Source organism: Choloepus didactylus, chromosome 1, assembly GCF_015220235.1.
Source record: "Choloepus didactylus isolate mChoDid1 chromosome 1, mChoDid1.pri, whole genome shotgun sequence".
NCBI classification, from domain to species: Eukaryota; Metazoa; Chordata; class Mammalia; order Pilosa; family Megalonychidae; genus Choloepus; species Choloepus didactylus.
In genome coordinates, this window is record NC_051307.1 from 202,160,443 (window position 1) to 202,175,672 (window position 15,230).

The window sequence follows — 15,230 nt, forward strand, 5'->3', positions numbered from 1 at the left end:
AATTTGTTATATAGCTATTTGTTAAATTGTAATTTGAAAGTTATCACCTTTTTGTATACATGTTATAATTCACAATAAGGAAATAACTGGAAGTATGGTATTGTAACCCATAACATTCTTGGAAATTTCCTATATAACTACTTGTTAAATCATACCTTGCAAATTATCACCTTTTTGCATATATGTTACATTTCACAATAAGGAAATAATTGAAACTGTGGAACTATAACCCATAACATTCTTTGAAATTTGCTAACTACTTGTTAAATTGTACTTGGAAAGTTATCACTTCTATGTAAATATGTTATATTCCACAATAAAAAAAAAATTACTAAGGGACAAAAAAAAAAAAAAAAATTGGCCATTAAAAAAAAAAAAAGAACATGATTAAGAAAATTAAATCTAAGATCAGTAAAAGGAAGGAAATAGGAAGTACAAAAGATTAAAGCAGAGATACGTGAAATAGAGAACAGATAATTAAGAGAATCAACAAAACCAGAAGTTGGTTTTTTGAGAAGATTTATATAATTGGCAAACCTTTAGCCAGGCTGACAAAGAAAAAAAGACACAAGTAAATAAAACCAGTAATGAAAGTGTGGACATTTTATTCCAACCTTACAGAAATAAAAAGGATTTTGAGAGGTGGTATTGTGAACAATTATATGCCAACAAATTAGAAAATGGACAAATGCCTACAAACATACAAGTTACCTAATCTGACACCAGGAGAAATTGAAAATCTCAACAGACAGATAACAAGGAAAGAGACTGAATCAGTAAATTAACCACCACCACCACCCCCAATACAGAAAAGTCCAGGACCAGATGGTTTCACTACTGAATTCTACCAAACATTTTAAGAGGATTTAATACCAATCCTTCTCAAACTTTTCCACCAAAAAAAAAAAAAAAAAAAAGGATGGATTACTTACTAACTCATTCTATGAGGCTAGCATTGTCATGATTCCAAGCCAGATAAAGACAGCACAAGAAAAGAAAATTATAGATCAATATCCCTTATGAATATAGATGCAAAAATCCTCAGCAAAAAAATGGCAAACTGAATCTAAAAGTATATTAAAAGGATTACACATGATGACCAAGTGGGACTTATTCCAGGAATGCAAGGATAGTTCAACACAAGAAAATTAGCCAATGTAACACACCACATTAATCGAATGAAGGAAAAAAAAATATATGATCATCTCAACTGATGCAGAAAAGGCATTTAACAAAATCCATTATTGTCTCATGATAAAAACACTCAGGAAGCTAGGAATAGAAGGGAACTTTCCAACATGATAAAGGACATTTAAGAAAAACCCACAGCTAACACTATTCTCAATGGTGAAAGACTGAAAGCTTTCCGCCTAAAATGAGGATGAAGACAAGGATGCTCGCTGTCATCACTGTTACTCAACATTGTACTCGAAGTTCTAGTTAGAGTAATCAGGCAAGAGAAAGAAATAAAAGGCATCTGAACCAGAAAGGAAGATGTCAAATTATTCCTATTCACAGATGATGTGGTCTTATATACAGAAAATCCCAAAAGAATCCACAAGAAAGCTACTAGAGCTAAGAAAGGAATTCAGCAAATTTGCAGGGTACAGGATAAACACATAGAAGCCAATGAGTTTCCATACAACAGCAATGAACAATCAGGAAAGGAAACCAAGAAAACAATTCCATATTCAAAAACGTTAAAAAGAATAAAATGCCTAGAATAAATTTAACCAGGAAGGTGAAAGATTTCCACACTGAAAACTATAAAATACTGCTGAAAGAAATTTTAAAAGACCTAAATAAATGAAAAGACATCTGTGTTCATGGATTCAAAGACAATATTGTTACAGTGATTTGTAAAGCAATGTACAAATTAAGTGCAATCCCTATCTAAATTCTAGTAGCCTTTTTTGCAGAAATGGAAAAGGTGATCCTCAAATTCATATGGAACAGCAAGGGGTCCCAAATAGCCAAAGCCATCTTGAAAAAGAAGAGCAAAGTTGTAGGATTCCCACTTCCTGATTCCAAAACTTACTACAAAGCTACAGTAATTAAAGCTGTGGAATTGACATAAGGATAGACATACAGACCAATGGAAAAGAATTGAGACTCCAGAGTTAAGTCCACACATCTATGGACAGATGACTTTCAACAAGGGTGTCAAGTCCATTCAATGGGGAAACAATAGTTTCTTCAACAAATGGTGCTGGGACAATGGGAAATCCACATGCAAAAGAATGAATGTGTATACCCATCTCTGATCATACACAAAAATTAATTCCAAATAGATGAACAGCCTAAATATAAGAGCAAATACTATAAAAAACAAAGGGAAATATCTTTTTGACCTTAGAGTAGGCAATGAATTTTTTTGTTATACACCAAAAGCATTAGCAACAGCAAAAAAGTAAATAAAGTAGACTTCATCAAAATTAAAAACTTTTGTGCTTCAAAGGACATCAAGAAAGTGAAAATAGAACCTATAGAAAGGGAGAAAATATTTCAAATCCACATAGCTGATAAGGGTTTAATAAACAGAATATATATAAAACTACATCTCAACAAAAAGACAAACAATCCAATTAAAAAATAGGCTAAGGATTTGAACAGACATCTCTCCAAAGAAGATACTCAAATGGCCAATAAGCATATGAAAAGATTCCAAACATCCTTAGCCATTAAAGAACTGGAAATTAAAACTACAAGATACCACCTCACACCCACTAGGATGGCTGTTATTAAAAACACTAAAAATAATAAGTGTTGGCAAGGATGTGAAGAAATAGGAACTCTTGTACATTACTGGTGAGAATGTAAAATGGTGACGCTGCTGTGGAAAACAGTTTGGTGGTTCCTCAGAAAGTTGAAGACAGAATTATACTCTATGTTATGTATATTTCCCCAATTTAAAATAAATAAATAATTTTAAAAAGACAGCTGCATGTTTAAAGCAAAAGTAATAATGGGTTGATTTTTACAGCATATATAGAAGTAAAATGGTAACAATAACACAAAGGACTAGAGGGGGAAATGCAAGTTTACTGTTGTAATGTTCTTACACTATTTTTGAAGTGGTATAATATTGTTTGGGTAAAGTGTGTCAAGTTAAAAATCCAGGGCAAAAACAGAAAAAGTATATTAAAAAGCTGCAGCTGCTCTGGAAAATAGCATGGCAGTTCCTCAAAGGTTAAACCCAGAGTTACTATGTGACCCAGTAATTGTACTCCTAGTTAGTCTCCAAAAGAACTGAAAACAGGTCTAATAGAGATTACTTGTACACCAATGTTCATAGCAGCAAACACTATTCACAACAGCCAAATATTGGACAGTGTCAGTCAACAGATGACTGAATAATCAATATGTGGTGTATCTATACAACAGAGTATCATTCAGCTATAAAAAAATGAACTACTAATACATGGTACAAAATGGATAAAAGCAAAAGAAACTAGTCATAAAAGACAACTTATTATATGACTTTACTTATATGAGATGTCCAGAAAAGGCAAATCCAGAAAATCAGAAAGTAGATTAGTGGTTGCCAGAGCATGGAGGAAGGAAGAATGAGGAGTAACTGCTAATGGAGATGATCTTTCTGATTATATTAGGGTGATGATTATGTTGTAAAGTTAGATGGTGGTGATGGCTGCACAACTTTGTAAATACGCTAAAAAAACACAAAATTGTGCATCTTTAAAAGATGACTTTTACTGGATTATGAAAGCTTTTATTAAAAAAAAAAACCAACAAAAAAGTATAACAAAAAAAAAGAAAGTAAAGGGCAGCTTGTCAATTTCTTCTCCAATGAAGAAAGACACCGAGATACTTTTGCAGCTCCCCTCCTGACCCTATCCACCGTCCTCAGCGGCCGTTCACTCTTCTCACACTCTATGTAGACCCTGTGTGGATGCCTTTTCCCATCTGTACAAAAGTGTCCATTATAAGCACTAGATAATGGATAGTCTACGAAATCTGGGAACATCTGCTAGGAGGGCCACATTTCATGAGTATTCTTCTGGAACAAAAGAAATACACATTTATTCTCAAAGTAAGGCAGAGTTTGGGGAAATGCTGACACACAGGAGGGCCACAAGAAGTGTTATCAACCCACAACAAAGGTCCTGAGGAGTGGTGGGAGTGCAGAAGTAATTTACTTCCTTCTGAAGGCATCAAAGACCGAGGACACTGAGTTCCACACTGTTCTATAATGTCTCTGCATTCTTCAGAACAGCTAAGAAAAAAGGGGTTCCTGCTGTCTCTGAGTTCTTAAAGAACCTTAAGCCAAGGATTACACAAGTGTCTGTTCCTGGAGCCACACAGAGATTACAAAAGCCTAACAATGCAGTGAGTATTGGGTGCAAGTATTTTCAAATAGATTCCAAGTCCCCAAAAAGCCCAGTTCGAAAGGTCAGGGAAAATGCTTACAGTTGAGTTTAAGTAGTTTTCCATCAGTCGTAAATGAATTTATGTCTGCTGTTCCATAGCAGTTCACAAGGCTGAAGGTGAAAAGCCTCGTTGGACAGGGCTGGCCTTTGACCTTCTTTTGGATGGTCTCAGGGGGGTCACTTCCCAGCTCGTCGTCCCCACTGCCTTCTGTTTCTGAAAGCTGCTCTTTGCCTTCTTCCTGATGCTCCATTTCCTCTTCTCCTGACCCACAAATGGAAAAAAAAGTATATATAATTTACCACCATTTCAATATTAAAAATTATATTTAATGCCTAACTGTGGTGTTTCCATCCAGATTTTCTGTGTATGTGAAATTACATCTACCCCTTTTGTATTTACAAGGCACCTAACTAGTGTGTGACCCTCACCACAACCTTGTAAGACAAGCAGAGGGGGCACTGCTATTCTAGGATGAAAGCGGAAGCCCAGAGTCACCCAAAAAGAACAAAGTGAGTTGGAAGTCCTGCCAAACCTAAATTTGGGACTCTTCACCTCTTAGTGGTTTATTGGACTTTGCACTACCAGGCCTCACTCTTTCAACTTCATCATTAAGTCAACACAGAGAAATGGATTAAGATTAAACACATCCTCAACACTCAAGAATACTGTTTGGTAAGAAATGCACTTAAAAAGTCAATTTTTAAATAATGAATGAACATTATTATTTGACTGATTATGAACACAAACATTAAGTAAAAATAATTAGTTCCTCCAGAAGAAGCATATACTTAATGTTCCTTTAACAAATATTTACTGAACACTTCTTAGGTTCAGGCACTGTGCTGGGACCTGGGAACACAGCAGTATGGGCATCCCCTCATGGAGCCCACAGTCTGAGGGGGAAGCTAAGTATCAGGTAAGTAATTTCAACAAAAGATAGGGACAACTCCAAAAGGTGATGTAAACTAACAGGGAAAGAGATTTAAAATACAGTTTATGTACTCAAGGAAACATTAGCAAAAATGAAAACACTTGAGAAAAGGAAGATCGTCCATGTAAGAACTCTCTCTTTAAAGGACAGTCTACCTTGGGAATGTTCACAAGGAAGGACAAATTGGGCCCAAGATAATTCAGCTTCCTCTAAGATCACGGGAAGACACAGCCCTGGACATGCCCCATCAGCATTATTCTGAAACAGCTTGCATGAGACCTCAAGAGCAATCACAGAGGTTCCTTTTCTAACTCAGCTCACCCACCTCCTGAGACAGAGTGGCACTACCTCTTTACACACAGGTAAGCCTGTCTCGGACCATGAAGGAAACCCCTGCTCTGCCTGCTGCCCCTCAGAGATGGTGAGACAAAAAGCTGCCTAAATCCCATCCAAAGAACAAGCAGCACCCTGACACACAAACTCTGTCCCTGTCTGTGCCATTGGCTGCCAGTTACCTGGATATCTTGAGAACCTTCTGCCAATGAAGTCAGAATTAAATGCCATGAGGTATAAACCACAGGAAGAGAAAGGAAGGCGGGGTCTACTGAAACAGCTACCCAAAGACAGAGAGAATCAGCAGGAAACCTAAAGGTCAGCGGTCACAGGCCTAACAAGGAGCCACTGCAAGGTACTTCAGTGTTGATATGAAATAGTTATAATAAGCAAACTCATAGAGTCAGAAACTGGAGTACAGGTTACCGGGGGCCAGGTTGGGGGTAGGGAATGGGGACTTAATGCTTGAGTTGTATAGAGTTTCTATCTGGGTTGATGGTGAAGGATGGTGGTAGCAAATTGTGAATGTAATCAGCAATACTGAATTATATATGTGAATGTAGTTAAAGGGGGAAATTCTAGGTTGTATATATGTTTCTAGAATAAAAATTAAAAAACAAACAGGACTGTACAACACAAACAGCGAACCCTAGAGTAAATGATGGACTTAAGTTAATAGAACAATTACAGTTAATAGTACAATTATAAAAATGTTCATTCATGAATTGTAACAAATATACCACACTAATGCAAGGTGTTAATAATAGGGTGGTATATGGAAACTCTGTATTTTATGTATTTTATGCATGACTTTTCTGTACACCTACAATTTTTCTAATTAACTTCAGTGTTAAATAGGGTTTGAAGGCTATACACCAAGACTTACTTGCAGGATTCAAAAGAAGGTAGAAATTCTTTCTGAAGAGGCAACTGGCAGATGGATTGTCTAAGATGCAGGGTTAGTTGTAACAACAGTAAATGCTTACAAGATGTTATTAATTGAGCACCTATTATGTGCCAGGTACTTTAAACATATTATCTCATTAAGCCGTCATCTCAGTGCTGTGAAGCAGGTGTCACCATGCTATCACGCAGCTGGGTAAACCAGGGTTCAGCGGGATGCAGGGATGTGTCCAAGTCCACACCACACCTTGAGCTAGGAATCACAGTGCCTTAACTCCCAGGGCACTGAGAACCACGCAGACAACACCACCATTACCAACCCATCACCTCTGCCCATGGGACCTGTGCACCAGATACACTCCTATTCATTCCTAGTGGGAAGAGAACATGCCATTCTGGGCAAGAATAAGAATCTAACGATAATAAAACCTACTCAACCCTAAAATACCAAAAACAATTTGGAATCTCTACAGACAACAGAGTGTTGTGGCCCTTATGTTTTGAACTTCAATTCTCACTGTCCAGGACCGCATGTGTGTCCTGAAGAAATCTAGGCATTTGGATTTGCAATTAAGATTTCTGGCACTAACTTGGAGGACACTTACAGTTTTATAGGAACAAAATCACTAAGGTTTCCTAAGCCAAAAAGAAGGGAGACAGCCACAACGCAGGTTGGAAATGGCTCCTTGGACAGGGATGGGTTTGTTAGCACCTGGCCACAGGAAGATGGCACAGACCCTGCAACAAGCCTATCCCACTACTTTTCAGACTGTGGCTTCCTTCCTTCCCACAGCAGAAGTTGACTCGAGTCCAAGAGTGAGCAACCACCTGTGGCTTCCTCCATGGTAAGGAGGAAATGCCCAAGAGGGCCTGTTTCTGCCTTCTGATTGGTTGGCTGGGATGCCTGTTCTCTCCAGGGACTGAAGGCTCACCAGCCAGGCTGGACGAGGCAGCACTGGCTAGGCGATCACGGATCATGGTACTCTGTAATAGCCAAGGTAACAGCTCTTCTAATAGAGGTCAGTTCCTGGGGGTAGCCACATGCTAGGTAAGTACCCACTTTGCAGTCCCAACAGATCAAAATTCAAATACTGACCCTCCCTTATGACTCTGGGCCAGTCACTCAATCCCACAAGGCTCAGTATGCCTGAGGCCAAACCCAGCTACATCACTGGGTGTCTAAGAAGATTCCACGAAGTGCTGAAGTTGGTCAAGTACTGGGGACCAGAAGAGCAGTGCAGACAGGGGTTCCAAGTCTGCTGCTCTAAGCAGAGCCCCAACCCAGCCTCAGAGCCTCCCTCTCACATGTGTACAACACCTTTGGAAGAAGAAGGAGGTCAGAAGGGATTTGGTCAGTCACACAGCCCCACAGTGTGGCGAGTGCTCACCTTCACAGCTGCCCCTGGAGCCATTGCAGGCCCCCAGCTCCAAGGGTGAACTGCCAAACCCATCAGGCAAAGGCTGTTTTATGTAGCGGCTTAAAAAATACAACAAAAACAAAAATTGTTGGTTAGTTGTAACTTTTACCTATTTTTTGCCACTACTCAGCTAAGAAATAGTCTACAATTTATATATTAGGCATTTACAGCAATTTATTTAAGTAGAAGTGCTTTAAAATCATGTAATGGCTCAACACTTTCAAGAAATTGAGAGGAATCTAAGAGATCAGATGTCTAATCTGACTACCCAGCCAGTCTGTTTCAAGCCTTCTATGAATGTCACATGGCACCATTGTTTTTAAAGTATTTCCCAGCACTGTCAAAGCACCAGCTTTGGAATGACTTTGGAACACTTCAGAAATAGTATTCAAACACAAAATGCCATCAAAGCACTAGAATCCCTATACCAGCTGGTGTCTGATGGTGTGAAAGACATGATTCTGGGGACAGAAACTTTGGTGCCTGGTGTCATGGTGCCTGAGGTGTGCCAGGTACCTCACCCCAAAAGCACCTGCCACAACTCTCCCAGGGGCTGGTGCAATGGCATCTATTACAGAAAGGAGCATATAGGATGACACAGGCAAGAGTGTCACCTCTGCAAGAAACAGTCACTCTTATCATTGGGCCTATCCTGATCTCGGATAGCAACCAAATCACAGCCACCAACCTGATACGCTCACAAACAGCCTGGTACAAAGATTCAAGGGTTAGCTTGTGCTTAGGGACAGAAACCAGAAGTGGCTGCCCATATAGCACTGCCCCAGAAGATGTGCTTGATGGCCTGGACTTCCTCTCCCTGAAGTAGACTGGAAGCGTGACACATTCCGAGCCATCCACAGAGGTGCTGCAGGCCTCATACCTGTGTCAATCACAAAAGAGGGCATCTTCAGAAGCAGGTCCCTGTGAATGACAGAGATCTGAGCTGCAGCTATGAGGTGCCAGGACTAGGGGAACTGGGCATATGGTTACTTCAGCAGTAAAGGAGGAAATACCATTTTCAAGATGATTCTAGAGGCTGGGTCAGTGAGCCTGAGGAGGCTCACTGTCGGCACTATGTGAACATACACAACCCTGGACTTGGGGCTAGCTGTGATCCTTGTTTCTCCAACCACAGCCTCAAACTCTGGGGTCCTTTTACTGTGACTCGACACAGATAACAGACATCATTTGGACCAGCACTCTGGACACAAAGGCCAACAACAGATGGACAGCACACAGAGAGGCCTAGCAACCAAATTAATCTCTCATCACCTAGAAGCTCAACTTCTAAAAATGCATTCTCAATGTCTTGCCTCTAATAATACAAGATGCACACCTAGAATATTAGTCAAAGACTTTTTCAAATGAGGAAGCAAATTTATAAAACTAATTTGCCATCTTTGTTCAAAAACAATGAAGTAAAAGAATCACATCCAATTTTTAAAAAACCAGATATAACCAAAGAAATCGCTAAACGAAAAAAAAAAATCAATGATTTTGAAAAATGTATCTTACTTAGTGAATACATGGGGACTGAGGAGATTTATAGATGTTTTATCCTGGAACAGATGTTACCAAGATTGCTGACAACCGACTGTAGTCTTTCCCTCTTCCTATAGGGGGAGACACAAACTTACTGATTCAATTTTTGAAACCTATAAACACACATACGTACACATCCCTCCCCATATGCTGGCAAACAGACCTGACTGCAATTTTTGCAGGAGGAACTTCTAAGAGTAACTCACAAACATGTCCATGATGTGCTCTGGGGTATAGACCCGTGGTCCAGCATAATGGTCATAAGCCAGGACTCGGAGTCAGGCTGGCCCAGGTTTCAGGTCCATCATTGTCATTTTCTGGTTGCTGTGACCCAGGACCAGCACCTCAACTTCTGAATCTCAGTTTACTCAATGGACAATGGAATCATCCATGTTACAGGTTGGTGGTAAGTATTAGATAACTCAGTGGCACAATACACAACGTACTTAAAAGATATTAGATACTATTGCTTTCATAAACCAACGATCAGTTCATCTTGAAAAGAATTTGTTTTCCAGTTGGTTGGCTCCCTCCAGCCCTCTGAAAATATTTTGTTGGTGGTGGTCTGCTCCCCATAGGGTGACTACGCCTCAGTTCCTCTTGTGTGCAAACAGCAGTTTCTAGAATTGAGGGTGGCTGTTAAGTGCTTGTGTGTGTGTGTGTCTGTGTGTGAAAAATGGCTATCACAGCTGATTTTCTCAAGTCCTAGCCATGTGGCTCAGTAGGTACCTTAGCACCCTCCATTTTTGAAGTGAGAGAAGACTGCTGTAAGTGGGAGGCAGTGTAAGCAAGTTCTAACAGAACTAAGATCTTCTGTGTGGCCAAGAACTACTCCTTTCAGAATAACAAAGAAATCATTAAGCCCAAAAAACATAAAGAGGAGGAGATGTTCTTTGTGCACTGCATGCCTCAGCCAAAAACAAAAGCCAAAGCAAAGCCCTAAAAACCTTTCTTGGCAGAGGCAAATTTCTGCGTGAGAGTTAACAAGTAAGGGATAACATGAGTGTGGTCCAGACTCAAGCTTTGCTGAGCAAGTAAGTGGCTGGTTGGAAGCTGCAAGCAAGCTCACTTGCCCAGTCCCACCCCACCCAACCTGGGAGAGGGACACACACACACACACACACACACACACACACACACAAACACCTATTACACATAGCAGCCGTGAAGCAAGAGTACTTGCACACACACACACACACACACACACAAACACCTATTACACATAGCAGCTGTGAAGCAAGAGTACTTGGGAGGGGCCGAGGAAACCAGACATAGTTGGACCGTAGTGTCCCCGCATATGTAAGAAAGCTCTCAGCTCACAAAATGTCAGGGATGGAAAAGTCTGTTTAAACCAACCCTCCTGTCATTTCTGAAATAGATCTCAGTGGAATCATGGAATCTCCCTAAGGAGCCACAGCCTTGGCAGAAAAAGGACAAAATCCTCCCTGTACCACACGCCTTCTCCTATCTTCCCGGAGAATGTGGCCCCTTATACAGCTGTGACCCTTCCTGAAAAAGGCATTTCTGAGAGCAGGGCTATTTGTAAGACCACCAAATAGGCCTTCTTAAAAAACAGCAACTATTGACAGAAGACTGCATCTATGCCAAGGGGAGTTATCAGAATGTCTGGCTCTGAAATGGCAGCAGGTGATGACAACAATTCCCTGAAAGCCCAAACCCACACAAGCAGCAAGTGCCAGAACCTCTGCTCTGGAGACACCAACAAGGTAAAAGCCTCTGGCATATTTCCTCCCGACCCTCCAGGAGAAACTGCTGGGTACTCACACGAAAATGTCATCCCGAGGAATGATGTGGTTTAAACCTTCATCCATTTGGAAAATTTTGTGGAACCGGTGATTATATACCTCTGTGACAACCATCTAAGAGTCAATAGTAATAGAAAGATTATAGAATGGATAAAGTGTCCCTAAGAATTGCTTAAAACCCAGGAACAAGTGAGAGGGAAAACAAGAACAAAAACAAAAAACAAAACCCTGCAGAGAGGCTGTTATGTGACCAGCCCCAGAGCTCAAAGGAGCAGCATGACTGCCGCCAGCTGTGAACTTGTTGGTAACATCTGCCCCGAGGCCTACGATGGGACCTGCTCTTGGATGTAGGAATGAAGGGGAGTCTAGTGTGGCAGTGAATCCTAACCAGAGATGGGTATTCGCCCAGAGACTGGTCTCCAGGCCACCCTCAGCACACACTGGTACTGTCCAAACCCCAATTACCATGACCATCTGAAAGCAGCAAGGGTGCAAAGGGCTGGGGGAAGGAGCAAGAGCACTGAACAGTGTTGGGACGAGGCAGGGTCTGGGGCTAGTGCTCTCAGCATTTCACAGGCTTCATAGGCTACCTACTGGTTGGAGCTGGGAACATCCAGGCAGACGGCCCTTGGCACAAGGAGTGGTTTTCACTTGCCCTGCCTCTCCATGGCGCCAGGCTCAGCAGAAAGCCCAGCATGGAGAACCGTTTTTAAATGAAGACTTTTCTCAAGAACATCACAATGTTACTCCAAAGACTTACAGTCTAGAGCAGAAAGGAACCTAAGGTCTCTCAGTTTACCCAAGAGGTTATATAGGAAGGAGTAACAGAACTGAACACTACCCCCAGCCTTCTGACCACAGCTAGTGTGACAACACAGGAGTAAAGACTTTCCAGGGCCAGAAGGGCCAATCTCAACCACAAAGTGCACAATAAATGAGGGCCAGGAAGTCTTAGACATCCAGACATAATCTCATGTGTGCTGGCCAGCAACAACTAACTGCAAAAAGTGGCTGCAAGGTTGAGTGTCAACTCCAAAGGACTAAGAAGCATCCCCCAATAGGCTGAGTGCCACCGACCAACCCATCTTACATTTTCTGCAGCAATGCCAGACAGCCTGGAGAGCGCCTCGCACAGGTCAGACACAGCTCCCATCAGTGGCACAGTCACACGATACTGCAAGGGAGAGAAGGGCAAGTTCAAATTGCCATCCAGTCCTATACATCATCTTTAGCAATGAATAAACTAAAGCCAAGAAGCTTAAGCAATACAGTCATGCAATGATCCATCAGCAGGACTGGACACTAAGACCTGTTGGTCACATCTCTCACCTGGCCTATTGCTCTCCTTGCTGACTAGGGGTGAACTGGACCCAGGTAACTATCCTGCTTCTGGTTGCCCAAAATTCAAAATCCAGGACCACTTCGAGATCAGATAGGGAACCTCAGTCACATGAATTGAGCATGGGAAAAAAAGGGACAGAGAAGCTCAGAGGACTTTCATGATAGGCCTTGAATGATATGGCATTACACAGAGGTCTGACAAGGCCGAGGGCAAATATTCAGGCAAGCAACAAAGGCATCCAACGGAGCTTCTGATGCTGCAGATGGAAGTAGCCCCAGCTCAGGTCTGATGACTACTTACAGCAAGAGACGCCACGAGGGTGCTGAGTCAGTTACCTGGGTAGGTCTGCAGCAAGGGTCAGCAGGAACCAAGAAGACCTCCATAATTCGATCTTTCTTTAAAGGCAGTGGGAGAGTCAGATAGCAAAATGGGTCAAAGGTCACAGAAACCTTAGCACATTCCGGGCAAACCAAAGTAGATTTGAAGAGGCCATGGAAAGTGTCCACAATCACAGAGTCATTTCTCAACCTGTGATTCTCCCAGGCTTCCTTTGCTACCACCTGCAAGAAACGAGAAGGGATAAACAGGACATTCTCAAAACTCCTTGGTCCATTACCCTAACCATCCAGAATAATTCACAGTCAAAACCTAAGAGAGACTGTGAGGCAATCTTTGGAGTCAAATCTCAGTCCAGGTCCGGCAAGGCTGGGACTCCTTTCATAACATTCACAAAACATGCCAGCCCTACGTACAAACCCACACTTAAGAAGGTATCAACATAAAGTCTGTGGGAAGCAAGCAGTCTGGTATCCTCTGATGCGAAAATTTTGTGGAACCAGTGATTATACGCATCTGACTCTGGGGGTTTCTGACGATCCAAAGTCCCTTCAGTGAAGCTGTAATATAAACTATGGGACAGCGTTTTAAAACTGTCTAACTCATGGTTTTTCCTTCAAGATCTAAATGCTATTTTAAAGCATTCATACTGATTGTCCCTACGTGATAGGGTAGCTGAAATACCAAATTCCCATTTCAAAGATAAGAAAAACAAGGCAAAAATGAGTAAATGCCCTAATGATATTAATAACAAATTATTTTAATAATCACACATGGATTTTAGTGAGCACAGTAAGAATTCCATGTGTAGTTTCTAAGTGCTCCAGTCTCTGGTTCACCAATAAAATCATACCAAACAAGGTGACTCTAATCTGAAAAAGCCCAAGTGGGTATGGATGGAGTAGCTAGAGTTAGCCCTTTTCTGACCTGAATCTCTACCAGAATTCACATCCCCGTCACCAGGAACAGCCAGAGGTAACAAGGGCCCTGGTACCAACACTCAAAGACCAGAAGTACACTCCTGCAATCTCAACAGGAGGCAGCTTCTCTGTAATATTATTGCTCAAAAATCGTCAACATCATACCACATCTGGCCGCCCATTGGCATCCTTCAACTCTAGGTAAGGCTTCTTTTTCACTCGATTCAGATCTTCGTGCAATCCATCCAAAAGAAAGGCCAACAACTCCTGAGAGTCTTGTTGCTGGTAGCCAGAAAACTGAGGGGCAAAACGTCCCACCTGGGTCTACAATAAAAGCAATAGCATCAGAAGGCATAATACATAAAGAGCCAATGAAGTCAGATGGGAAATTATTATCAAAAATATCTTTGCAGAGTCAGCTGGGGCAGTGAGGGAAAGTAACACCTGGTCAAGTACTCCAATTAACTCTTAAAGGTCCTAAAGGAGGCTAGTGGTTCCCATAAGAGGGCTTAGAACAGAAAGCCAGAACCATCACAAACAAAAGGAAGAGGGGAGGAAGGATGGCACCCTGAGTAGCCACACACAAGCAAAGACAACTTCCCTAGTTGATTCAGAGTCTCCGTAAGAACTTTAGAAATGACAGTTGCATCAGTCAGCACATGACATCCCTCATGTCCCTAAATAACTGCCTGCCTTGTATCACTCTACACAAATGGCCCTTAGAGTATGGTCACCAGACCAGCAGCATCAGTATCATATGGGAACTTGCTAGAAATGCCCCAACCAGACCTACTCAATCAGAACCCTGGGAATGGGTTCAACAATCTGTGTTTCAATAAGTCCTCCAACGGATTCTGACGCATCCTAAAGTTTAAGAACCACTACTTTACATCTTTATTGTCTTATATGGTAGCCATGAACTACATGTGGCTATTTAAATTTAATTAACATAAAATACAATTAAAAATTCAGTTTCTTGGTCACAATAACTACATTTCAAGTGCTCAGTCACATGTGGTTCATAGCTACCCTTCTGGACAGTGCAGATATAAATGATGTCCATCTCTCAGAAAACTCCACACCACCCCTAACATTCACTAGCTTCAGCCTGGCATGTCTTCACCCAGTTCTAGCCTCTTTACGACCTGGTATGTGAACAGTAATTTACATATTATTTCCCAGGGTTGTGACTAAGGGGATAAAGAGAATTAGTTTACAATTTTAATAAATCATCTGAGATTTTCAAAAGGTGTGATAAATATAACAAACAGAAACCAACAGATTGTATAAGAATAAAATGAATGTAGGGAAGCCCTAGGTCCATAGGTGTCATACTTAACTGTAAGGTCA

At 41.3% G+C, this 15,230-nt stretch overlaps 1 protein-coding gene across 1 annotated transcript in view; it reads right to left on the bottom strand.

The window, feature by feature from the left end:
- USP4 (ubiquitin specific peptidase 4) overlaps positions 1-15,230 on the bottom strand; it is a 47,612-nt gene that overhangs the window by 7,384 nt on the left and 24,998 nt on the right. The window contains 7 exon segments of the mRNA XM_037850736.1: positions 4,429-4,650; positions 7,945-8,033; positions 8,663-8,854; positions 11,302-11,396; positions 12,373-12,456; positions 12,960-13,184; positions 14,046-14,204. Coding sequence (XP_037706664.1) covers positions 4,429-4,650; positions 7,945-8,033; positions 8,663-8,854; positions 11,302-11,396; positions 12,373-12,456; positions 12,960-13,184; positions 14,046-14,204 — 1,066 coding nt within the window.